General features: G+C 61.4%; 1 protein-coding gene across 1 annotated transcript; it reads left to right on the top strand.

The window, feature by feature from the left end:
• Window positions 1–527: 527 nt before the first annotated feature.
• Window positions 528–23,739, top strand: STAC2 (SH3 and cysteine rich domain 2). The gene is made up of 11 exons (XM_038385564.1): window positions 528–920; window positions 14,218–14,524; window positions 15,227–15,324; window positions 15,786–15,870; window positions 16,383–16,495; window positions 16,808–16,862; window positions 16,998–17,059; window positions 17,595–17,695; window positions 18,116–18,167; window positions 20,126–20,263; window positions 21,873–23,739. Exons 1-11 carry the CDS (start codon window positions 831–833, stop codon window positions 21,975–21,977), a joined length of 1,206 nt encoding a protein of 401 aa, XP_038241492.1. The 5' UTR covers window positions 528–830; the 3' UTR covers window positions 21,978–23,739.
• The last annotated feature ends 38 nt before the right edge of the window (window positions 23,740–23,777 follow it).

The raw sequence follows: 23,777 nt of genomic DNA, 5'->3' as shown, positions 1-23,777 counted from the left end.
AGGCTGGGAGATTCCAACTGTGCGAGGCTGCAGGAGGACCCACAAGCATCCTGGCTGAGGGGAGACGGCGGTGGGGGGGCGCAGGATAGAATTGGGGATACTCCCGAAAAACCACCTGATCCCACAGAAGATACTGGCACCCCCCGGGGCAGGGGCGCTGGAACAATTTGTATAGTGTGGGGGGGAGGCTGAGAGCCACTGAAGCCCAAACTGTAACCCCTGGATAGGATGGGGACCACTTCAAACCGGGGGGGGGGGGTGCAGCAGCGGGGCAGCCCCCCGAGTCCCGCACCTCCGCCCCCAGAACCCGCAGCAGCCCCGCCGCCCCAAGTAACTTCTGAGCGGGGCTGGGGCGCTGAGGGGCAGCCCCGCCCCCTGCCGGGGAGCCAATGGGAGGGCGGCAATCGCCCCCCCCCCCCATTAGCACAGCCAAAGAACCAGCGCGGTTAATGAACTTCTCGTAAAGCGAAGGGGGCGGAGCCAGGCAGCCTCCGAAGTCAAACGTGTGGCCCCAGCCCGGGCACTTCGCAGCCAGGCGGGTCCCGGAGCGGGGCGCGTCCCGGGGGCATCGGGGGACGGGATCGGGGGGTGCCCGGGACCAGCTAGGGGCCGGGGTTTGCTACGCGTCTCGCGCGGGGGGGGGGGGGTTTATTGTAGTCGAGTTAACATAAGGGGCGAGCAAGAAGTTTTATTTCCAAGTGTGGACGGGGGAGCCGGGGCTGTTTCCCCTCCCCGGGAGCACCCAGGCGGGCTTTTACTCTTTTCTTGAAAACCAGAGAGGTGGGGGGGGTCTTTCTTCCCCCCCATCTTGACCTATTTGTACCAGCATCATGACGGAGCTAACCGAAAAGGAGAATGACCCCCAAAACCCAGATGCCCAGCGGTCCCCGGGCACCATCTCCAGCCTCCACGAAACGAAGGTAACTCCCCGACCCATAGCCCCGGGGGCACGTATCTCCCCACCCTCCTTTTAAAACGTTAACTTAAAAGTCCCCCTACACACACACATACACACACACACACACAACGTGTCATCGCTAGACTCCTCTTGAAGGAGGTGGGGGGGATTCAATGCGCTCCCCGCCAGCTCGATTTCCAAATGATGGATCTGATGCCCCCCCTCCCCCCGGTGTCACCCTGCCCCAGATAAGTTGCTGACTGCCCGGTTTGGGTTGCTGGGCTCAGCGGCCCCGAGCCGGTTGTGGGGACCAAGCGCCCTTCTCTGGGGTTTCCTCGGCCAGATGTGAGCGCAGCCTTGGAATTGGGCTACACCCCCGTGTTGTGCAACCCAAGGTCCGAGGAAATCAGACAAAAGCCAAGGAGGGCTGGTTGATTTCCCCCCCATGCTCTTGCTGCATAATTTGATGGCTTAAACTCTTCGGGCGGGGGGGGGGTGTTTTGCTTGAAATACAACTGGGTTGTAAAAACTGCCCGTGCATCCGGGCTGGAGCCTGGCTTCTCTCCTGACCTCAGCGATTTAAAAGGCAGATGGGATTTAAAAAGAAACCAGCTCTGATGTTTGTGGTTCTCTGCTTCCCCCTGGATCGTACGTGGGCGGGTGGGTGCATGGGGGGGGGGTCTCGCGTCACACATTTGGGGCTGGGGGGGGGTCCAAAGGGTTGGTGCGGGTTAGCGTGAGGAGGTCTGGGAAGACACCGTGGAGCTGGGTGTGTATCTGCAGCAATGTCTCTTGTTCTCCCACCAGCTTAATTGCAGGCTTTGTTGGCATCATCTTTGCATGCCCAGAGCCAGCTGCAGCAGCCGGAGCAGAGAGGCGGGAGCCCCTTCCTTCCCTTGGGATCAGAAGCCGTTTTGGGGGGGAAGATGACGATGAATTCACTGGGGGATTTAAATGTGGGGGGTTGGGGTTCACACAGCTTCAAATCAATTCAAGCAAATACAGCCACAGGGCAAGACCCGGAGCACAAACCGGGACTCCGGATTCCCAATCTGATCCTCTTTGTACCACCCCAGTTTTACTCGACATAACTCCCTGGAGTTCAGTGGAGTTTCCCGGGCGTAACACTGGAGTAGAGTAATGGTCAGTTGACCCCTCGGGCTTACATCTGAGCTGCAGGGGAAAAGGGGGGTGCAGCTTTTACAATGGCCCTTGGCTAGGGGAGCCCCAGTGCCGCCCTGGCCCGAGCAGAGGATCGTAATGGGGAAAAGTTCGGGGTGGGATTTGTTTATTTTGCTCTCGCACTGGTATAAATCAGGAATAGCTTCGTTGATGCCAGTGGAGTGACTCTGGTTTTACACCAGTGTAAATGCGAACAGAATCCGGCCTCATTTCCCTTTTGCAAAGGGGGCTGTCAGCAGCTTTGGCGTGTCGTGCGATCCGTGGAGCTGCTCCACGCTGCAGGTTACGCTGGGCTCTGGAATCAGGTCAGAGTAAAATGGATCGCGGGGGTTTGTGACTCGTAAGGGAGGCTGGGCACACAGCCGAGAGGCAGGGGATTTGGGATGGGGGCTGGGCATGCAAGCCAGAGGCAGTGGATTTTGTGGCAGGGGAGAGACAGACTCTAGAGCATAATTTTCATCTCTCAACACAGCAAAGTAAGAGCTGTGAGGAGATTAGATGCCACAGAGATGGGCACATTGTTTGCATGGGGCAGATGGATTCTGGAGCACTAGCCTGGGGGTCTCCCTAGCGGAGTGTTAAAGCTCCCCAGAGGAACCGTGTTTGGAAGCCAGACTTGATGGAATGATCCGTCTCCTGGCAAGCGTATGTGGGAGCTCTTTGGGGCAGGGACTGTCTCTCCACTCCGGGGCTGGGTGGGTTCTGGGGCAGCCGGAGTGTTCCCCACGCCATGCATGCCCCTGTCTGGGGGTAGGCGGCAGCTGCAGCTGGCTCTGGGCATGTTCCTGATCCCAGCAGGGACTGAACTGGGGCGTCTGGGGGCTGGGTGCCGTAAAGTGCCGGTGGTGCCGCTGGTGTGTAATGAACAGAGGGAGAAGGTGGCTCTTCGGGGGCTTACTGTGAATCCACCTGCTGGCATCCGCAGAGGGCTCTGGAGGGGCAATTCCCACACCAGGGCACTGTTCCTGCCCTCCCTGCCTTGGCCCGTGTTTCCATCTGCTCTGCCTGCCCCCCACATCCCCTCGAGCCAGGGACAACCCCATTTAAATACCTGGGAAGGGCGGAGGCTGAGAACCCACTGACCTAAGCATTTATATATACCACGTCCGTCACCATGGTATCTGACTGGAGGCCACCACGCTTACCATCCCTATGCTTAGACCTTGGAGGGCAGGTGGGGGGATTTCTCCCGGCCCAGGGCAGGGACAGACCATGGGGCACAAGCCGGGGGAGGATGAAATGAACTGGGTGAGGTGCTTTCATTCTGCCCTCTCCAGGCATCCAGCTGCCCCTGTCCTGAGTACCCAGCTCTGCCTTCCCCACCTGCTCATCAGCAGGGACCCTCCTGCCATTCCTTGTTCTGGGTGTGTGCATGTGGGGGAATCAGCTGGTTCCCCCCTACAGTTATTATCCCCGCTGGTTGGGCAGCAGATCCCACCCTCTGCCCCCTCAGTGTCTGTGCCAGGGCGGGCTGGCATTGTGCTGGAGGGGGCTGGGATCCGTCTCAGCCCCCTCATGCCTCCAATCAATGCTAATTCCCTAGCTAAAGCCTTTCAGACTCCCTCCTGGGAATAGGGAGCGTGGGGCCCAGAGCCACACAGTGCCTGGCACTCCCCAAAACCATGGGGGTGGGGAGCAGGGAAGGGGGCTTGGGTGAAGAATCCCAGCAGATCTAGTTATTGCAGCACTGTTCCGTGGGGTGGGGGTGAGGTTGCCCCACTGCCCAGCAGGGGACCCCCAAATAAATGCTGGATCAGTGCTGAATAAATTCCCGCCCACCCTCAACTTCAGCCTGGCATAAAATGGTGAGCAGCATAAGGGAGCTGCCCTGGGGGATCGGTTTTGGGGTGGCCTGCCGGGTGAGGCGCTGCAGCGCTGATGTCCCATGCTACATTGTGCATAGGGCAGGGAATGGGGTGGGGGACACACAATGCTAAGGCCGGATCTGGGGGAGCCTGGCTCCGTGCGGTGGTGGGAACTCCAGAAAACTGACCCCACAGTCCCATTGATTCTGCCCCAGCCTTTCCCCCAAGGAGATGGAGGAGGGGAGGAGGGCCAAGGGATCCATTGGGATGGGGCGCTGGCAGGAAGTAGGCCCCCAGTATAAATCCAGAGTAACCCTTCCCCCCCATTGGACCCTGATGTTACTGGGAGCAGAGTTTCACCAAAGAGGGCAACTGGGAAGAGGATCCAGGGATCTGGAGGCCAGTCAGGGGATGGGTCTGTGGGAGGGGGCTTGATGGGGGTGCTTAGAGACCCCAAATTGGTGGGAACCCATCCCGGCAGCTGGCCCCAGCATAGACCCCTGGCACTTTCCTTGGGGGCTGCTGGGCTCCCCCTCCCGCAAAGAGCCGGGTGCCTCCACAGGAGTCTGACGAACTGGGTTCAATGGGCCTCGAAATTCCCGACCCTTGTCCCCAGGATCTTGCCAGCTGGGCATCCACCCTGGTGCACCTTCTTGGGTCTCTCCCAGGTCTGCTGCAGCCCTAGGGTCCAGCCGCCCCCTCTCCAGCCTAGGAGCCCCCTGACTCCTCCAGGCTGCTAATCAGCTCACACAATAGCTGATCAGTCCTGGGATCTCTGCCCTGATTGTCTCTTCCTTTAAAAATCTTTATCTCCCCAGGGACCCAGAGGGGCGGGGGGGGCACCCATGAGAGCAGCCCCACACAATCCCAGCATGGGGGTGGGGGGCTTCCGCAGCTGCTGCAGAAGGGGCAGATGAAAGCAGGGTGTGGCAAGGAGTCTGAATAACCAGCCTGCCCCGGCCTTAAACCTGCTGACCCCTGCAGGGTGGGCGGGGGAGATTTCTGTAGCTCATCCCACTGCAGGCCCCCAGGTCCAGGTGGGGAATCAGGCTCAGGGCAGTGGGGAATTGGGCCCTGAAATCAGGAAGGCCCAGTGACGATGGGGGATTTCAATCAGAACCTTCACTTGTGCACTCCGAACTCAGGAGCTCGTAGCCGGGCAGGCTCATGCTGAGCCCCAACCTGGTGCCCTCTGCCAGCCAGGCGGCTCTGACTGGCCCCGTGCTCTGCAGAATGACAGGCGCCCCTTGGCAAAATCCCTGCCCACGTTCCCCCCTCCTGGGAGCGAGGTTGGCAGCTCGATGTGTGTGACCATCTCCCCTCGTAGTTACGGCCCCCTTAGCGTGGTGGGTCTGTGGCCTGAGGGTCCCGGGGCCAATCCCCCCGCGTGGGCCGCAGCGCTTCCAGGATCCCTGGAGGGTAATGCCTGCAAATTCCCCCAGCAGCCCGTGGAGCAGTTCTCTGCAGGGCGGGGGGCAGGCTCTGTGCCTGGGGTGGGGGAAAATGGGTGAGGGAGCGAGCACCCAATGCGGGGGATAGAGGGAAGGTGAAAATGCCAGAGCCCTGTCATGGGATGGGGCGGTGCAGTGGCATTAGGGTCCTGGGATCCTGGCAGGATGGGGGCGGGAGGAGGAAGCCACTGATGCTAGGGAGGGGCAGAGCCAGGATCAGCCTCTTGGGGCCGGCTGGTGTCTCGGCCCCAGGATCCCTTGGGGTTTTCTCTGGGAAAGGAAAAGTTCCTGGTGCTGGTTCTGACCCAGATCAAACCAGGCAGCAAAGCTCAGCGGCTGGAGGCCCTACACTCCCTCTTTCTCCCCCTTTAAAATTCAGGGGCCTAATCCTTCTGGCATCCGGTGCTGCCCTCTCCCTCCCCACTGCTGCCAGCTGCCCCTGCCCTGCAGTGGGCAAATCTGCCCTGGGATGGACTGATTAACCCTCTCTGATCCAGGTGGTAAATGTCACGATGCAAAATCAGGTGCCCTGGCACATGGGAAGGCACAGAGGGGCATTCACCCCCTCCCCTGAGCTGAGGTAGCATGCAAGGAGGGCTGCCCTGGTTCGCACTCCTCTGGAGGAACTGGGACTCCATGGTTGGGGGGGTGGGAATGATGTGGTGCCATGATGCAGCAAATCACATCAGTCTCAGTGATCAAGAGGGGACCCAATCTGCAAAGCTGGGAGCAGGAGCTGGGGTTTGAACGTCTCCCGACATTTGGATCTGGGGGTCTTAGTCCATTCTGGGGTTGGGCATCCGGCAGTGGAGTTTGGATCTAGGACGTCCCAAAGTTTGGATCCATGGCAGGGGGTCTGATCCTGGCCTCATCTGGGCCAGGGCGGAGAGCTGCACGGGGTTGGGCCTTGCTCCCCACAGTGCATCCAAAGCCCTAGAAATGAGCCAAGCCGCCTGGAGACAATCGGCTGCTGAAGGCTGCTGTTAAGGATTTTCAGGCTGTTCCCCTGCCTCCTCCCCAACCTCAGCTAGCCAAGAATCTGGTTAATATCTCGACATCATGCATCGCTGGCTGGCTTGGGGCAGCTCCCTCTCCCCCTCTGCCGCCTGCCCCAGAAACTACAGCCAACTCCTACTTCCTCCCAGACCATGGGTTCCTCTTCCAGCTCAAGGGGCTGCTGGTTCGAGTCCCGCTGGCACCTGGCTTGCTGAACGAACCACGGGATGGGTTGGGGGACGCCAGGTCTCTCCGAGGTGGGGCGTTCCCCCCTCGCACCCCCACCAGCCGCTTGGGGGAGTGGCTTGGATGCCGGGGTACTGATGTGCCGGGGCTCACTGGCCCCCTCTAGTGGCAGGTTTGCGTGTCTGTGCCTCCCTCCAGCTCCTGCAGTGACGCTTCGTGCACCAAGGGCTAGGGGGTCAGCCCCTGCAAGGGGGGCGTGCCAGTTGTGGGGGGCAGTTACATTTCCGGGGGGGTGAGGTTTTGGGAAGCCAGTTGAGGGAGCAGCGCTCTGGGCTCATCCCGTCTCTGAGCTGTGGCACCTGCTTCCTTTTCAGCCACTCTGTGCAGCAGCATCTAGGGCAGGTTAAAAATAGACCTCGGGGTAGGGCCGGGTGTCAAAGAATATCGGGCTTTATAGCAGCCGCGGCGCGGGCAGGCTCGGGGAGCGGCTGAGGGATAACAGCGAGAGCTGTGGGTGGCTCCCGGCCCTCTCGCCACGGCCTCCTGAACGTCTCTCGCATCCTCAGATGGCGGCTTTGATTCTGGCTTTACCAGCTCTTTTTGTGAGCACCCAATTAAAGGAGCGAGGGAGGGATCATCTCTGGGGCGGGGCGGGGGGGGATCTGCGTCCTCGCTGTCATTTACCGTCCTACCAAGATACCCACCTTTCCAGCAGGGCACCCATGAGAGCAGCCCGACACGAAGCAGCCCAGCACTCAGGAGCAACCCTACAATAAACAAAGCAGGGAACTGTGCCCAGCCCTCGCCAGCACCCCCTACAATCACAAACCGTCCTGCCACACTGAGCGGCCTCCCTCCCCCGTAACAAACCAGCGCCTGCAGCCCTAGGGCTCGCCTGAGACTTAAACCCAACCCCCAAAGCACAGCCCAGCTTTGGGGGCAACCCGGCACCAACACCCCAGTGCTGAGGGTGGGGCAGCTGGGATTGGAATGGAGGCAGGGAGATTTCACAGGCCCGAGGCGCAGCTCCGGGGAGAGGCTGTGGGGACCCACAGACAGTCTCAGCCTCACAACCAGGCAGCTGTAGACGCCCACAGGCCCACGCAGATGTTAGGCGATTAAAGAAAGACTCCGGGGATTAGGGTTTTAACGGGGACGGAGGATCAATTTAGTACTAGTGAAGGAGTTAAATTGGCCAGTCACCTGAGCATCATGTAGGGGAGTGATTGGCTAACCCCCCACCCCACATACACCAGCTTTCTCTACCCTGTCCCCCTGCAGCTCTGCTGGTGCCCCTCAATCCCAACTTGCAGCCCCCGATATCCCAGCCCTGCCCCAGCAAGCTCTGCTGATGCCCCCCGAATCCCAACCTGCAGGGGAACGGTTGTTGGGGGGGGCTTTGGAAAGGGGGGGGCAGATCCTGACTGGTGAGCTGCTGTTCCCCTTCCATTAGGTGGAAATTGTGTACGAAAGCTGAAGCCAGGAGAAGTTGTCACTGTTTATGACAACGTCTGTTGGGAAGGTATGGGACAAGGAACCACCCTGACAGGACACCTGCTCTTCCAAGCAAATGATAGCTGTGTAAATGTTAAGGCCACCACCTTGCAAGATATGCATTTTAATCTTACCACTGCTGCGAGAAATTATATTATTTATTGGCTTGCAGACAGGATCCTAGAGGTGGCCCTTAGGTTTCAAGTCCCCTTTAATTGGACTATCTTAATACCCCACCAATTCCAAAACCTACTCTCCCTCCTACCAGAGGTTCAGAAAATCTCCGAATTGCAAAATCAAATTCATGAGCTTCAATATATATCAAATTGAAAAGCAGCTTCCCATGCTGACTGTAGAGTGTCCACCGTCTGCACTCATTTTGATGTGTTGTGTTACATAACTAGGGCTCTAAAACAACCCCAGCGTATTATTTCAATGGGGATGTTGGCATTTGCATTGCTTTTGTTTAGCTTAGGAATATGTTATTGTTGCTGTAAGAAATGTAATGACAAAAATCCCTTTCATGTCCATACTAACCACGCATTGACATTGCATCCAGCCAAAGCTTCTGAGGCTGATCCACTTGATGTGGAATCGGAAAGACACAGTTTGATGAAATTGGAGGGTTCAGGAGGATGGTTGTGCTAGAAGCACAAAAGGGGGGAATGTGGAAGTGTGAAAGGGAAAAGAGGATTTGTGTGCCACCACGTAGTTTGGTTCAGAGACAGAGCAAGAGACAAGCTAACCCTAATCTTGATAACGAGAGATTTCTAGAAGCGGGGTGTGAGCGAGGCGGATGGGAAATTACTAGTGAAGCTGCTTCAACTTTGCCTTGAAGCAGCGCCGGCTCCTTAGAGACGCAGCCCTGGAGCTTCTGGGGGTGCTCTAAGAGGGGGCACAGGGTGGCCGGATGGGTGGGGGGATCTAGGATCTGGGCTGTGTTGGGATCCGGGCTGGGATGGATGCCGTCTGATGGAGGGAGGGGGCTGTGGAGTAGGTGCCGTGAGAATCCTGCTTGGGTGCCCGTGACCGGCTGCTGGGCGGGTGGGAATGAGCCGGACTCCAGCAGGGTATGCTCACACCAGCTGAGGATCCAGTCCATGGTCCCATCAAATGGGCAGGCCCCTAAGGGGAGCAGGAATGGGGGGTGCATGAGGAGTCCCTGAGTCTAGAGGGGATAAAGTGTGTGTGGGGGAATATGGCCTCACCATCTCCTTGGATGGATCCAGGTCCCATTTTAGTCAAATCTCCCCTCACCCCCCGCCCGTGCCACGTTCCAGTTTGGGGTCATGTGTGTCCTGTCTGTGGGGCCCAAGCTGCGGGCTGGGATCTGAGTGGCAGAGCTGGGGGGGGCAGGTTGGGATTGAGGAGGGAGTCACTGAGCTCCGGGGGGAGCCCGAGGCTCGGCTAGCAGGGGGTTGGGGGTTGAGCCTGGGGTTGGGGAGGGGGAAGCTTTCACCCCTCCCCTTCCCAGGCTGGCATCTCCCCCCGCTCCAGTCTAATTAAGATCTCTTGACAAGTCCCCGTGCTTGGTTAATCACCTTTCGTTCCCCGAGGAGGGACTGGGATGCCAGCCAAACGGCATGCCATTATTCTGCCTGAGAGCATCCTCCCGGATACCCTGCCCGCTGCTGCCAATGCCCCCCCCCCGACTTGAGACCGGGTCCATCTGCAGACAGTGACAGAGCAGACCTTCGGGCCTGCCCACCTGCCTCCCAGGGGCTGGCAGTGCCCTCTGAGTCAGCTGGCACACAGGCTGCCTGCCCACCTCGCAGCTGCTTTGCCCAAGGGGGAGGGGGGCGGATAGCATGGAGCACAGAGCTCCAGCTAGCAGAGAGGGAGGGGGATGGGGAGAGTGAGGGGGTCACTGCAATGGAAAGAGAGACCCCCCCCCCGTGTAAGCCAAGAGCTGCCCCCTACCTTGTGCCCTTGCTGAGCTCCTGATCTATCTCCAAAGCACATTGCCCTGCGGGGAGGGGTGCCCCGTCTGTCCATCCCCCCCCAGCATCCTGTAATCTCTCAGCGTGTGAGCCCCGCCAGGATGTACCCCAGGGCTGAGGGAGCTGTGAGGGGGTCTGGGAGTGCTGGGTGACCGGGGCGGGGGCATGGCTTCCAGCACAGACGGTCTCTGTATCGCTGTGATGGCGGAGGGGCTCAGGCCTAGACTGGGGGTCTCTATGTACCCTCCACGCCTTCCATTTCCCCCTTCCCACCCATGCCAGGGGCTCTGTCTGCCTCCCTCTTCCATACCAGGATCCCCCAATCTCCCCCCCCCCATGGCAGGGGCCCTTTGTGCATGCCCCCAATCGCTCCCCCCATGTCCCCCATTATGATTTGGGGGAGGGGTAAATCATTCGGAGTGTCAACTCTTGCTAGACTCTTGGGAGGATAAGCAGAGCTGAGGTGGGTTATTAGCCTTTAGCAGCATCATCAACCAGTTCTTTGAGCTACAGACAACCGCAGAGGTGCTTGTGGCTGTGCTCATCAGGTGGCAGGAGCTCCAAGTGTCCCTCACGGTCCCCTTTTTGGTTTTCTTCTGCCCCCCCCCCAAACCAATAGGGGTCACGCCACAGGAGCCTAAAACATTGCCTGCCATGTTGGAATTGACCAGATGCAGCCGCCAAGAACTATTGTATGGCAGACGGAGAAACACCAGCAAGCTGAGTGCATGGCCCTGCAAACTCAGTCAATTGTTCCCATCTGCGTGCTGGGTTCTGGGCCTCCCCGCACTGCCCCCCAGAGGGCTAGGCCAGGATGGGGGTATGAGGTATGGGGCACATCAGCTGTAACTCTCGTCAGGTCTCGAGGGTGCTTTGCAAGGCTCCTCACTCTCATCTCATGGATGGGGGAAACTGAGGCACTGAGTGGGGGAAGCCATGGAGTTGGGAAGTGAACCCAGGAGTCCTGCTGCCCTTTGTCTTGCTTTGAGCAGGTGACACAGCCCCTTAGGTGGCTCTGGTGGTCATGGGAGGTGAGAGGGGACCCTCCCTCGGATGCTCCCAGCACAGCTGAGATTGGGTGAGCCGGGCGGGGGGCTCTGGAATAGGCCAGAAGTCGTGACTATGCCAAGTTAGCCTGGTGGTTCCCCGTCCCCCGGGCATCCTACCATCCTCGCGCCTTCCTGTCCCAAAACCTGGCCCCGCAGCTTGCATGGTGGTCACCAGCCTCGCCCTTGTTCCCAGTGTGATTCCCTCACTGAGCAGAGCACCCTCCCCTGCAGCCCCATGGCGGGCAGAGAACAGCCCTGAGCCTGCCTGTGATGGGCACTGGGACCCCCTGCCCCAAAGGTCCCTGCCGTGGCACCTACGCACACAGCCTTGGAGCTCCCGCCCCTCCTCTGCAGCAGCCCCAGGGTCCCTGGGTGGAACAGAGGTGGGAGCGGGCACGGCCGAGGCAGACGTGGGCTCTGGCATCCACGGGGGCCGTTGCAGCAGGGCTGCCAAGCCCATGTCGGGGACTGTGCCAGACCTTGAATAAATGAAGGACAAGATACCACTCCGAGCCAGTGGAGGGATGATCTGGGTGCCAGGCTCATTCGGAGCTGGTCTGAAACCTCAGCCCCAGCAAGTGATTATTTCATGCTACCCTTGCTTCAGCCTCTGTGGCTGTGTTTGGCTTGTTATCCTGTGGCAGTTGTGTCTGTGCCTCAGTAACCCCCGCCCGACAGGATCAGCACTGCTCAACTGTGTGTCACGAGCCTTGTACTGTCAGCAGCTCATGGGGATTCCCCCTTAGCTCAAATGGCGCAGGGCTTGGCTCATGGAAAGGTCTCCCCCGGCACAGCCAGCAGCAAGGCAACAGCATGACCCGGATCTGTGCCGACAGTGACGTGATGCCCCATGTGGCACCTGCCTTGGGATGCGGCTGGGGGTTCAAAGCATTGAACAGACACAGGTTCGCTCTTCACGCTGGCAGTTCCTTGGGCGCCAGCCCAGCTGAGGTTGGAACCCAGGAATCCTGACTCCCAGTCCTGCGCCTCCTCCCTCGCTGGCTGCTTGCACCCCAGAGCCCGTGATGCTGCGGGCGAGCGGGTGATCTCCACATCGGGTCCCTCGATCCCCATTCAGACAGGGCATCAGGGAGCGAGGCCTCAGCCAGAACTAGAACAGCTGGATTCCCGGCAATTAGCTCCGGAGCTGGGGCCTCGGCCGGCTGCCGGCAGCCCCGGGCTCTGTGTGTGTGTCGGGTCCTGTCCATGGCTAATCGCCTTGTGCTTGGTGTCTCTCCTGGTTTATTATCCCAGCCGGGCGACTGCGGGAGCTGGGGACCCGTGTGCCATGTGCAGCAGCGCTGAACCCGCCACCTGTTCCATCTCCCTGCACCGGAGCAGCCGCTGGGGGGGAGACAGGAGACTCGGGGCCTGTGGGAAGCAGGGAAGGGCAGTCACTGGACTGGGGAGATCCTGCACCCCAAGGGATGTGGGGGGAGTGAGGCTGTCATAGTGGGGCTGGAAAAAGGCATATGGTAAAGGGAGGAGCCATGAATGTGGGTGTGGCTAAGAGGTGGAGGCGTGGCTAAGGGAAGTGGGTGTGGCTAAGGGGTGGAGGTGGAGCTATGGGCCCAGCCTTGTCCCAAAGGGTTTTAATCCTTGGTTGAAATAGAAAAGGGAGGAGCCAGTGGAAGCGATGGGGGTGTGGCTATGGGATGTGGGGGTGGAGCCATGGGTGGGGGTGGGGCTATCGGTGGGATTGCCTTGTCCTGGCAGGTACAGCTGGTCTCTTAAAGGTTCAGAGCTGGATCCTGGCTCTGCACCTGCCTCAGCTCCCAGAGAGGTGAGAGCCCCAGCCCAGTCCAGGGTGGAAAATGCATGAGGCTGAGTCCCTGGCCTGCTCTGGGGTGCCGCAAGCGCTAAGATCCCGGCTGGCCCGTGGGCAGATGCTGCAGGGCGAGTCCCTGCAGCTCCTGATTTCTGACGTAGATCAGGCTGTACCTCGCAAGCAGGGGTCTGAGGGGGACAGGGATGGGGTGTGGGGTGCAAGCAGGGGGTGCAAGGGACCGAGGGGTGCAAGCAGGGGGTGCAAGGGACCTGCTAACCCATTCCTCTGTGGAGGGGGGAAGGGAGAGGCCTTTGCAGTGGAGGGAGGGCTGGCACCTCCCCAACGTCAACACATGAGGTTTATTTTGCCCCCCAGCCCCCCTCCCCCTGCCCTCACGCTGGCTTTGCAGGGGAGGGGGATTAACAGATTAAACAAAACCATCTTCAAACCCAGATTAGGGCTTTTGCCGGCGGAGGCTGGCGGGGGGGATTCCGGGCCGGAGAGCAGGATTCAGAGCCATGGCTGGGGGTGGGTCTCCCCGCCCCGGGGTTACTGGATCAGTAGCTCAGAGAGGTGGGGAGGGGGGACACACTGCATAGCCCTGGCGGGCTCCATGGCCCGGTGCCTGGGGCTGGCACATCTCACCCCCCCGCCCCCGCCTACGTGCCTCAGCGCAAGGACCTGCCCTCCAGGATGAGAAGGGAGCTTGGCCTCCATGGCCCATTTGGTCCCCAGGCAACAAGGGGGGGCAGCTGGCACCAGCTGTGGTGCTGGGGGTGCCTGGGATGGGAATGCATCCGATGAAGTGAGCTGTAGCTCACGAAAGCTTATGCTCTAATAAATTTGTTAGTCTCTAAGGTGCCACAAGTACTCCTTTTCTTTTTGGGATGGGACTGAGACCCCCCCCAACCTTGCTGCTGCCCCCTGCTGTCAGATGGGCTGGGGCCCGCATGGTGGGAGGCTCCATGGCTCATTTCCATCCCCCCCCGGCCTTCCCTTGCAAATTGCTCCAGGCCATTCACCCCCCCCCCCCGAGCGCTTGAAGACTGGATTTCCCAGCTGGGCCGTGATGCCCCCGGGGCCCGTTCCTGGGGGATCCTAGCAGGATGCAGCCCCGGGGGGGTGACAGAGAGAGAGAGAGAGAGCTAGGCTAAGGTGCTGGGCTCATGGGGGAGGGATAATCTAAGGGGTCTGGGCAGCTCCCGCCCCCCCCATACACACTTCCCCAAGGCTCTGTGGAAGGGAGCCTGGCACCTGAGATGGACCCATGGTGCCACGATGGGGGGCAAGGAGAAGAAATGGGGCAGGGGGCACTCAGGATCACTCTAGATTGGATCTAGATTGGACCCACTTTTGTGTGGAGGGTGGGGCAGTCAGAGCCCCCATGCCCGACGCTGGCTCCCCCCCGTGACGTTCCTCGGGTCTCTGCTCCCCCCCGCCCCTCCCAGATGCAGAGGCTTAAGCGTTCGTTGTCCCTCAAGACCATCTTGCGTAGCAAGAGCGTGGAGAACTTCTTCCTGCGGCCCAACAGCGAGCTGAGACTCCCCTGCGAGGTGCTGCTCAGCCCCCCGACACCCTTGCCACCCCTGTCCCCCCCACCGATGCCCACCGAGGCCATCCTGCCCCGGGCCGAGCTCTCACCCGTCGCCTGCCACCGGGCCCTGGCGCCCCTCAAGCCCCTACGAACACACAGCTTCCAGGAGTACATCTTCAAGAAGCACAGCCCGTGCGAGATGTGCCACCAGCTCATCGTAGGTGGGTACCGCGGGGCCCTTGTTCCCAAGGGAAGGGACGCGCTGCTACTCCAGGCCCCCAGCCCCCCTGCTTTCGCAGCCTGGTGTCCCCCATCCCCACCCAGCTCCACCCCTCGATCCCAGCCCACAGCCCCCCTGCTTTCCCAACCTGGGCTCCCCCATCCCCACCCAGTTCCGCCCCTCGATCCCAGCCCACAGCCCCCCTGCTTTCCCAGCCTGGGTCCCCCATCCAGCTCTGCCTCCACCCCTCGATCCCAGCCCACAGCCCCCCCGCTTTCCCAGACTGGGCTCCCTCATCCAGCTCTGCCTCCACCCCTCGATCCCAGCCCACAGCCCCCCTGCTTTCCCAGCCTGGGCTCCCCCATCCCCACCAAGCTCTGCTGATGCCCCTCAATCCTGCCCTGAAGCCCCCCTGCTGTTCCAGCTCTAAGCTTCATTCCTCTCCCTCCTTGATCTTGCAGAGAGGGTGCTCTCTGGGTGGGGCTCTTTCTGACAACCCCCCATCCCCACAATGGACACAGGAAAGCCTAACAGACTGTGATCCTGCCCTGTCCTTCCCGGGTCTGTCTCTGCTCCGTATCCTGGTTGCCCTCGTGCCCCTCCCACAGTGAGACCCCATGGGGAATTTTCTAAATGCTTCCCCTGCCCCATCCCCACCCCCAGCCTTTCTCACCGCCCTCTGTGCGTGCTTGGTGTATTGCAGGCAATTCGAAGCAAGGCCTGCGGTGTAAAACGTGCAAGGTTAGTGTGCACCTGTGGTGCTCGGAGGAGGTCTCGCACCAGCAGTGTCCCGGCAAGACGGTAAGCGCCCACCGAGCTGTCCCGGGGAGGGGGGGGCCACATCACTCTCCTCTGCCGTGCCCCATTCCCTGGTGGGAGATAGGTGGGTGCACGCCACTGTCCTCTGCTGTCCGGAGCATCACGCACACGTGCACTTCCGCAGACCTGGAACGCTACCACCCCCTGCTGGCACCAGCGCTTGCCAAGTGGGGGGTGCTGCAGTGGCTCAGCTGGGCCAGGGTTTTTGCTCTGGGAGCTCGAGTCCTGACCCCTAGTCCTACAGTCACCCCATGTGCCTGGTGGTATCTGTATGGCCCCTTGGGGGGCGGGGGTAAGTGAGGCTGCTCTGGAGGTGCCTCTGAGTCTGGGCTACCACAGCAGTGGGATGGGTGGGTGCCCCGCTGCTCTATGGGGCCACAGGCAGATCGAGGGGCTTGTCTGCCACCCCCATTTCTCTCCCTCTTTCCTTCCTCTCCTGCCAGGCCACCTCCTTCCGGCGCAACTTCAGCTCCCCTCTCCTGGTGCAGGAGCATCAGCAGGGCAGCTCCAAGGAGTCAACCCCTGCAGGTGAGACCCCCCCTGCCCCTGTCCCACTGGAGTAGTGTGTGTGTGTGTGGGGGGGTCTCAGCCACACAAATCCTCAGAGTCAATTTATCAGGATCCACCAAATGCCAGCTGCAGCATGGGGGCGTGACTGGCACTGGGGAGGGGTCTCTGTGGGTGGTGCTGGAGCAGTAGGGGGGAACCCAGGGATGTTCTTGGGATACTGATCCCTTCAGGGGGGAAGGGAGGGGGATTACAAATAGAGTGACAAGAGAGCAAGCATAAAAAATCAGGATGCAGGTGGAGGGGTAATAGGCACTTATATAAGACAAAGCCCCAAATATTGGAACTGGCCCTATAAAATCGGGATATCTGGTCACCCTAATTGCAGCCCTTGCAAGGAGAGAGGGTTAAGCTGATCCTAGGACCATCTGTGGTAAGCTCCTCCCCCTCGTGCAGGGTCTCCCAGCACATGGTTGGGTTACAGGCTGGCTTGGGATCCCTGAACCCCCCCCCCGCCGCCCCTGTCTCCACAGGCCCCAGCGGGAAAGTGGATCCCATCTATGAGACACTGCGTTATGGCACCTCGCTGGCCCACCTGAACCGCTCCAGTTTCAGCAGCACCTCGGAGTCACCCACCAGGAGCCTGGTATGTGCCAGGGCAGGATGGGGGCACTGAGCCGAGCCCAGCCCAGGCGTGTCACGTGACCCTGCACCGGTTGATCATCCCAGCCCGCATCTTGGGCCCAGGTCGCAAGCCCCAGCCGCACGCCACGGCCAGGAGACTCCGGGGTGGGCGAGGGCGACATGTATTCGGCTGGACCCCCTAGAGGAGGGAGGGCACGGCACTCGGGGGTGGGGGTAGGGAGATTCCTGCGGGAGGGGTGCAGCTGGCGCTGGGGAGGAGCGGGGGCAGTGCTGGAACAGCCCATCCAACCCCCGGTGTCTCTGTCTTGCCTAGAACGAGAAAGACGAGGACGCAGACGGCAGCACGGAGGAGAGCCACGGTGACAGCAGTAAGTGTGGGGAGAGGGACGGGGCAGGGGTGGCGCTGTCCCTTTAATAGAGCCCACGCCCGCTCCCCCCCAGGGCCCTGGCCCTAGGGTGGGGGGTGATGTGGACGTGGGGCTGATTCTCTCCCTCTCTTTCAGTGTTCACGGCCCGCCCCGAGGGCGAAGGTCCCGGCTCAGAGGAGAAGAGCCCTGAGCAGCAGGTGAGCTGCCCCCCCAAGTCCCCCCACTGTTGCTCCCCAGGCACCTGCTGGCTCCTGTGTCCCTGCCAGCCCATCCCACATCCTCCCACTGCCCTGAGCTGGCTCCCATGTCGCCAGAGACCCCCCCACTTAAATCCCGCCAGCTGCATAGAGCTGCCGCCTAGGCCCACCCCAGGGCCACGGCTGGCTCCTTCCCCCGACTCTGGGTCAGCTCCGCTCCTGTTCCTTGCAGCCCTGACTCCTTCCACTTGCCCCTGGGGTGGGGATCCCCTGGCTCCTTGAGGTGCCCTTGTACCCCAAGGGACGGCCCAACCAGTTCCCTGCACCAGGGCGTGTGGGTGGGGATGGGGTGCATGCCCTAGGCGATGTGGCTGGAGTGCATGTGTGTAGGGGATGGGGATGGGGCATGGGGGTGCAGGCCATGGGCAATGGGGCGTGGGCTGTGGGTGATGGGGCGCGGGCTGTGGGGAACATGAGTCCCATCCCTGGTTGGCAGTGACTCTGGGCTTGGGGCCCTCGCTCTCTGTCGCTGCAGGCTGCCGGGGGGGGCTCCTTGCGGAAGGACGTCTCCCCCATGTACTCCTACGTGGCTCTCTACAAGTTCCTGCCCCAGGAGCACAATGACCTGCCCTTGCAGTAAGTACCCATCCCCTAGGGGGCAGCCATGAGCATGGGGGCAGAGCGCACTAGCAGTGGTTCCTGCAAAGCTGGCGTGTTGGAGCCAAGGGGAGGGGGGCTGCCCTGAGTCCCCATGGGGCAGCCCCAGGAGGGAGCTGTGGGCAGGTGTTGGCCCCTCACTGACTCTGAATGGGCTGGCTGGGGAGTTGGGGGGGGGTTGCGCCAGGCAGATACGCCAGGGTCTCCGCTCAGTGCGGCCCTGAGGGTGGTGCTAATAGGGCACCCCCGGGGATGGGGCGGAGAATGGGGGGCAGCCATCTCCTCGCCGGCTGCCCTGTGGTGGGCAGTGATGCGGGGGACAGGAGGCTGTACGGGGCTGGCATATCCCTCCCCCTCCAGGTTAACACCACCCTGTCCCTGTATCTCTGTGCCCCCCAGACCCGGAGACAGGATCATGCTGGTCGATGACTCCAATGAAGACTGGTGGAAGGTCAGTGAGAGCGCTTGGGGGCTGTGAGGAGGGTGTGGGGGTAGGGAGGGGATGGGGGTCGGGGAGGCTGGGCAGGGAGGGCTCAGGGGTTTCTGGGGTCTTGGAGAAAGAGGCCAGAGATTCCAAAGAGGGGGGCCCCCCAAGCCCACATCAGTCCCCCCCAAGCAACTGCCTGCCCTGCCCCACTCCCCCTGGCTGGGGGGCAGGGCTATTGCATTTACTGGGGGCAGTGAGGAGCTGCTGGGAAGGAAATAAATGATGGCATAAACCTATCGCAGAAGCCAGCCAGCGAGATGCTGCAGCAGCCACCCTGTGTCGGGGGCGGGGGCTGGAAAGGGGGGGTGCAACAGCCTCACACGCAGCCCCCCTGGCACAGGGCAGATGGGGGGCAGATTGAGTGGTGGGGGCGAGCATGATGGGGAGGGTGGAGGGGCAGATCAAGCCGGGTTGGGGCAGGAGGAAGGGTTAACTCAGGACATGGTGACTGGGAACCGGGGTCTACATGCCCTTCACCCTGGTGTCACCTCCTGGGGTCCCTGCCCCCCTGGGCTTCACTGGTGACCCCCCCCATCGCCCTGACAGGGCTGGGTCTGACTGGTGAGTCCCCCGTGCTGTGCCATGTCCGGACGCCACCTTCTGCCCTCGGAGCAGGTGGGCAGGCTCCACGCACACACCGGCACACGCACGAGCGGCGCACGAGCGCACACGCACACCCCGCAGCCCCCGGCCGCAGGCCGTGCGGACGCACATCGGGCTCCCTCTCCCGGTTGCCATGGGGACGGACCCCCCCCAGCTGACGTGGCAGCTCTGAGAGCGTGGGTGCCATGCCGCGCGGCTGGCCCTGGCCGCCTGCCAACAGGGTGGGGTCGGGGGCAAACCCTGCCCTGTCCGTCCCCCCCCCTCCCCAGGGACCCCCGCGGGCCTCAGCTGGTTTCCTGCCCTTCTGTCCCTACAGCCCACGGGCCGTGTTAACGTGTTACTGGGGGGGCAGGTGTCAGGCAGCTCCATGTGGGTGTGTTGGGCTGTGTGTGTGTGTGTGTGTGTGTGTTGAGCAGCACTGTGTGTGTGTGCGTGTGTTGGGCAGCCCTCTGTGTGTCGGTGAGGGTGTTGGGCAGTTCAGTGTGTGTGTGTGTGTGTGTGTGTGTGTGTGTGTGTGTGTTGGGCAGTGCTGTGTGGTGTGTGTGTGTGTGCGTTGGGCTGTGTGTGTGTGTGTTGGGCAGTGCTGTGTGTATGTGTGTTGGGCAGTACTGTGTGTGTGTGTGTACGTGTGTGTGCGTTGGGCTGTGTGTGTGGTGTGGGTGTTGGGCTGTGTGTGTGTGTTGGGCAGTGCTGTGTGGTGTGTGTTTGTGTGTGTGTGTGTGGGGCAGTGCTGTGTGGTGTGGGTGTGTGCGTTGGGCTGTGTATTTGTGTGTGGGTGTGTATGTGTTGGGCTGTGTGTGTGTGTGGTGTGTGTGTTGGGCAGTGCTGTGTGGTGTGTGTGTGTGGTAGGCAGCGCTAGTGTTGCGGTGTGCGTGTGACACGCAGCTGAACTCTCCCAGGTGATGGAGCCGCAGTCTAATAACCACATCCGCTCCCCTCCCGCACCTGGGAAGCTCCTTCCCTGGGGCCTGCCCTCCGCAGTTGCCCCCCTCCCAGCTTCTCCTCCCCTGGTTAAACTGGCCACATGTCCCCCTTGGCGGGGGATGCCAAGAGGGACCTGCCAGCGTGACCAGGCGATGGGGGGCAGGGGGCGGATAACGGGCCATGGAGTTGCTGAGCGTGGGGGCTGGGTTCACGGCCTGGCTGGGAATTGGATCTCAAGCCCTTGCCCTCAAGGCAGTGCCAGCTGGGGGCACCGGGCTGGGCTGGATCCCTGCCCCTTAGAGGCACCAGCGCAGGGGTCTCCATGTGGCGGGGCAGCGGGGGGCAGGTGCTGTCTGGTGGGCCGTCGACCTCACGGCCCCAACTTGCCCTTGCAGGGCAAGATTGGCGACCGGGTGGGCTTCTTCCCGGCCAACTTCGTGCAGAGAGTGCGCCCGGGCGAGAGCATCTGGAAGTGCTGCCGGCCCTTCTACGGGAACAAGGAGCAGGGACAGATGAGCCTCAAGGAGAGCCAGGTATGGGGGGATCAGTGCTGGGGGGCAGAACAGGGGAGGTCTCGGCGGGGCAGTCTGTGCTGGCAGAGCGGGGCTGGGCTGGGCTGCAGAATAAGGAAGCGGGGGGGGGTCTGTGCTGGGGGTGGAAGGAGGTGGAGGGGTCTGTGATGGGGGATAGAGTGGGATGGGGGAGTCGGTGCTGGTGGGGGTCTGTGCTGGGGGGGTGGAGTGGTGGGAGTCTGTGCTGGAGGGGAGCATAGGGCAGGCACTGCGGGGATGCTGGTGACCCCAGTGGGGAGGCCAGTGACGTGTTTAGATGTCCCCGTGGCCAGTGGGTCTAGTATAGCCTCCCACCCCCACCCCCGGGGGCGCTGGCGCTCGAAAGAGGCGGCTGTGGAACCAGGACTGGGACGCTCCGTGTGCTCCGGCCCCTCCAGCTCCTGGGGCCGCGCGGGCGGTCACCCTCCTCTTCTCCGGGGGCTATTGGAGACAACCCCAAGCCGCGGCAGATCCCTAAGCCTCCCCAAAGGAGGGTGTCGCCTGTCCCCATGCTCCGCCTCCTGCTGCCCCCCAGTCCTGGCCACCCACAGCCAGCAGGGGCTGTGCCCTGGAGATCAGCATATCTCTGGCCGAGGCACCTGCTCAGATGCACACCGGGGTCAGATAGTTTGGGCTGGAGACTTGGCCGAGAGATGCCAGGGGGACAAACCCTTCGGAGCAACCCCTGGGCTGCACTCCAGCTCAGTGGCAGCTTCCCAGCTGATCCGCTGTGGTGGGGGGCTGCAGCGGGGCTGAACTCCGAGCACCCAGGGCTCTTCTGGGCCTGACGGCCGGGACCCTGATAAGGATCCTGAGCCCTCCCCCTGGAACACAAGAGCCTGGTACTGGGGAAGTTTCTGTCTCTGACCAGCCCCTGCAGCCCAGGGCTGGGCGATAGCCCAAGGCAGGATGTTTGCTGGGCTTTGAGAGCGAGCCAGGCTTAGGTCTTGACCCCCAGGGCGGAAGCTGTTACTTGGCAGCGGGGACCAGGGCTTTGGTGGCACAAACAGTTCCTTGCTGGCGTCAGCCCCCTGCTCTTTTGCACTGTTGCTGCAACTGAATGAGTCAATCTTGCCAGGCCGGGGTTGGCGAGGGACAGAGAGAGTTGCGGGGGGGTGTTCGAAAGACAGCTCAGCGTTCAAAGCATTTCTTCTAGCCGATTCGCTTTATTGTGATGCCTTCCTCCATTTACCCCGCTGAGACCAAGAGCAGAATTGGGCCCCTCGTTCTCTATCTAGGCCCTGGTTACTCCATTTCCCGGCCTGGCATCTGATTGTAACACCCGCCCCGGGGGAAGCGAACTCCCGCCCTGCGGAGCTAAGAACAGCAATTAGCCTTTACCGCTCGATCTCAGGACCAGCCCTTGCTGCTGGCTCCTGATCTCTGCATCAGGCACAGATGGGCCGGGGGGGGAGGCTGCATGCTGCTGACCAGTAGTGTGCATGGGCCCTGATCTAGCGCCCTTCCCCCCCCCCACCAGGCTATAGCCTCATTGCTCTGGCATGTGTCAAGCGTGTCCTGTTCTCAGCTGGCTTGTGCCAGATGCCTGGGTCCTGCTGGCATCATGCCCGACTCTCTCTCCCTCCCTCAGATCTGCGTTGGTGTGGGGAAGAGCAAGGAGACTGAGGGCTTCCTCAAGGTGACCAGTGGCAAGAAACGAGGCCTGGTGCCCGCCGACACCCTGATGGAGATCTGAAGGGAACAACTGAGTCATCTGACCCTCTTTCTCCCGGCAGCGGGGACAGGGCCTCTGTAGCCCACCCCAGCCCAGCACTCACTAGCCTGCCCTGCACCGCTTCCCTGCGCTAGGAGCACCTCGGCTAATATCGTTTCCGCACCGGACTCAGAGGGGTTTCTTCTGAGGCTGACTACTCCCAGGTTGGCACCAATGCCATCTTGCTGGCCAGCAGAGGGCAGAAGCGGGGTGGGGGATTAATTCCCACCCTCCTGTCTAGGCTGAGCCTGCCTGATCCTACCCCCTCCGGCTTTGTTTTTGTAGCAGGGGTGACAGATTCCCCAGCAGCACACGTGTCAATAGTCCCGCAGCGCAGCAAGTGGCAGGAGATTCCCCCGGCTGCATCTAACCTTTCTCCCCATCCCCATCTCTGTCTTTTCCCTGGTGGGCAGCACTCCCTGGATGACTCCAGATCCAGCTGGCCGGGATGCCGCAGGGAGGGGGCCTCAATCGCTCATAGTGCCCCCCCGGCTCCTAGTAGAAGGACACTGCTGCCCACGCCATCCCGCATGCATAAAATGTGTGGAAACCCAACAGCTCCTGGCTGGCCTCATGGCTCCGAGGGGCATGTGGACTGCGTGTCACGTCCGTCTGTCTGTCTGTGCGTGTATCTGTGTGTTAGTTTAATCGCGGGACCTCTTGGAAACCACGCGAATTTGTCCTCTAACCACTCAGGGCGGGGATCGTCCGTGTCAAAGCAAGGGGGCAGGCCTGCATCTTCGGTGTGACCGAGGGGGTGGCGGGGGGCTTTCTCATGACTTGGCTCTTCCTCCCTGGAGGTTTCTTCGGCACCGGTGGCTCCTCTGTGGACTCATTTACCCGACCTCAGGAATCTTCGGCCAGATCCACGGGAGACTCAGAGCGCGAGGCTTTCCCGGACCCCCGTTATCCTTGGGGACCCTTCCCTCTCTCCTCAGCGTTCCCTGCCCATGCAGGGTCATTCCCAGCTCCTCCTCCCTGCCCCCATGGGCTTTGCCATCCCTTCCCTTGGCGGGCTGTGAACACCATCAGCCGTTTCCCTGGCCTGCTCCAGGCCAGCTCTCTGGGCTTGCCCGCTGCTGGTGGTTCAGAGGGGGCGGGCACCGGGAGGGGAGGGGCGGTGTATTGCTTCTCCTCCCCTGTTCGAGCTCTTTAGGATGCCAGTCCTCATCTCTGCTCTGCACTCCCCCCGCCAGTACAGCTCCCCCACCCCCTGATCATCTCTGCAGCCCCTCCCCGTGGCCGTGGTTCAGGTGGGTCAACAGCCCAGCCTCACACTCCCACTGGCTCTGTCTGGTTGTCACTGGAGCACCGGAGGGGCGCTACAGAGCATGGATGTGGGGCAGAGCTTGTCTCCTGGGAGGGGTGACCCCTTCCCCAACTCGGGGCCATTCAGTGCTAGATTGCTGGGGAAGGGTTCCCAGGAACACACTATGGGCAGATCCCTGGGATTCCCTCTGTCCTGGTGCCCTGCAGCACCCACAAGCAGGGCCACCTCGTCAACGTTCCCCTGGCACCAGCCACGAACAGCCCCTCCCCATGAGCACACACAATCACTGCAGCCTGACAGGGGGAATTGAGGCAAAGTTGCCCCACTCCCAGATCAACTCACCTAAGCAATAATGTCCGGCGCCGGTCTGGACCCAGGGTTGTGGCACATCACCTGTACATAGAGGATGCATGAGAGCTTGGCCATTGGCCTGGCTGACCTAGTTCCACATTAAATGTTACTATGTCGCATTCATGACCGCGTTGGGTGGTTTGTCTCTGGGCCAGTGGGGA

The sequence above is a fragment of the Dermochelys coriacea genome, chromosome 27, assembly GCF_009764565.3.
Source record: "Dermochelys coriacea isolate rDerCor1 chromosome 27, rDerCor1.pri.v4, whole genome shotgun sequence".
Lineage (NCBI taxonomy): Eukaryota > Metazoa > Chordata > Testudines > Dermochelyidae > Dermochelys > Dermochelys coriacea.
Note: the sequence above shows the minus strand (reverse complement) of the source record. Positions and strands in the feature narration are given on the sequence as shown.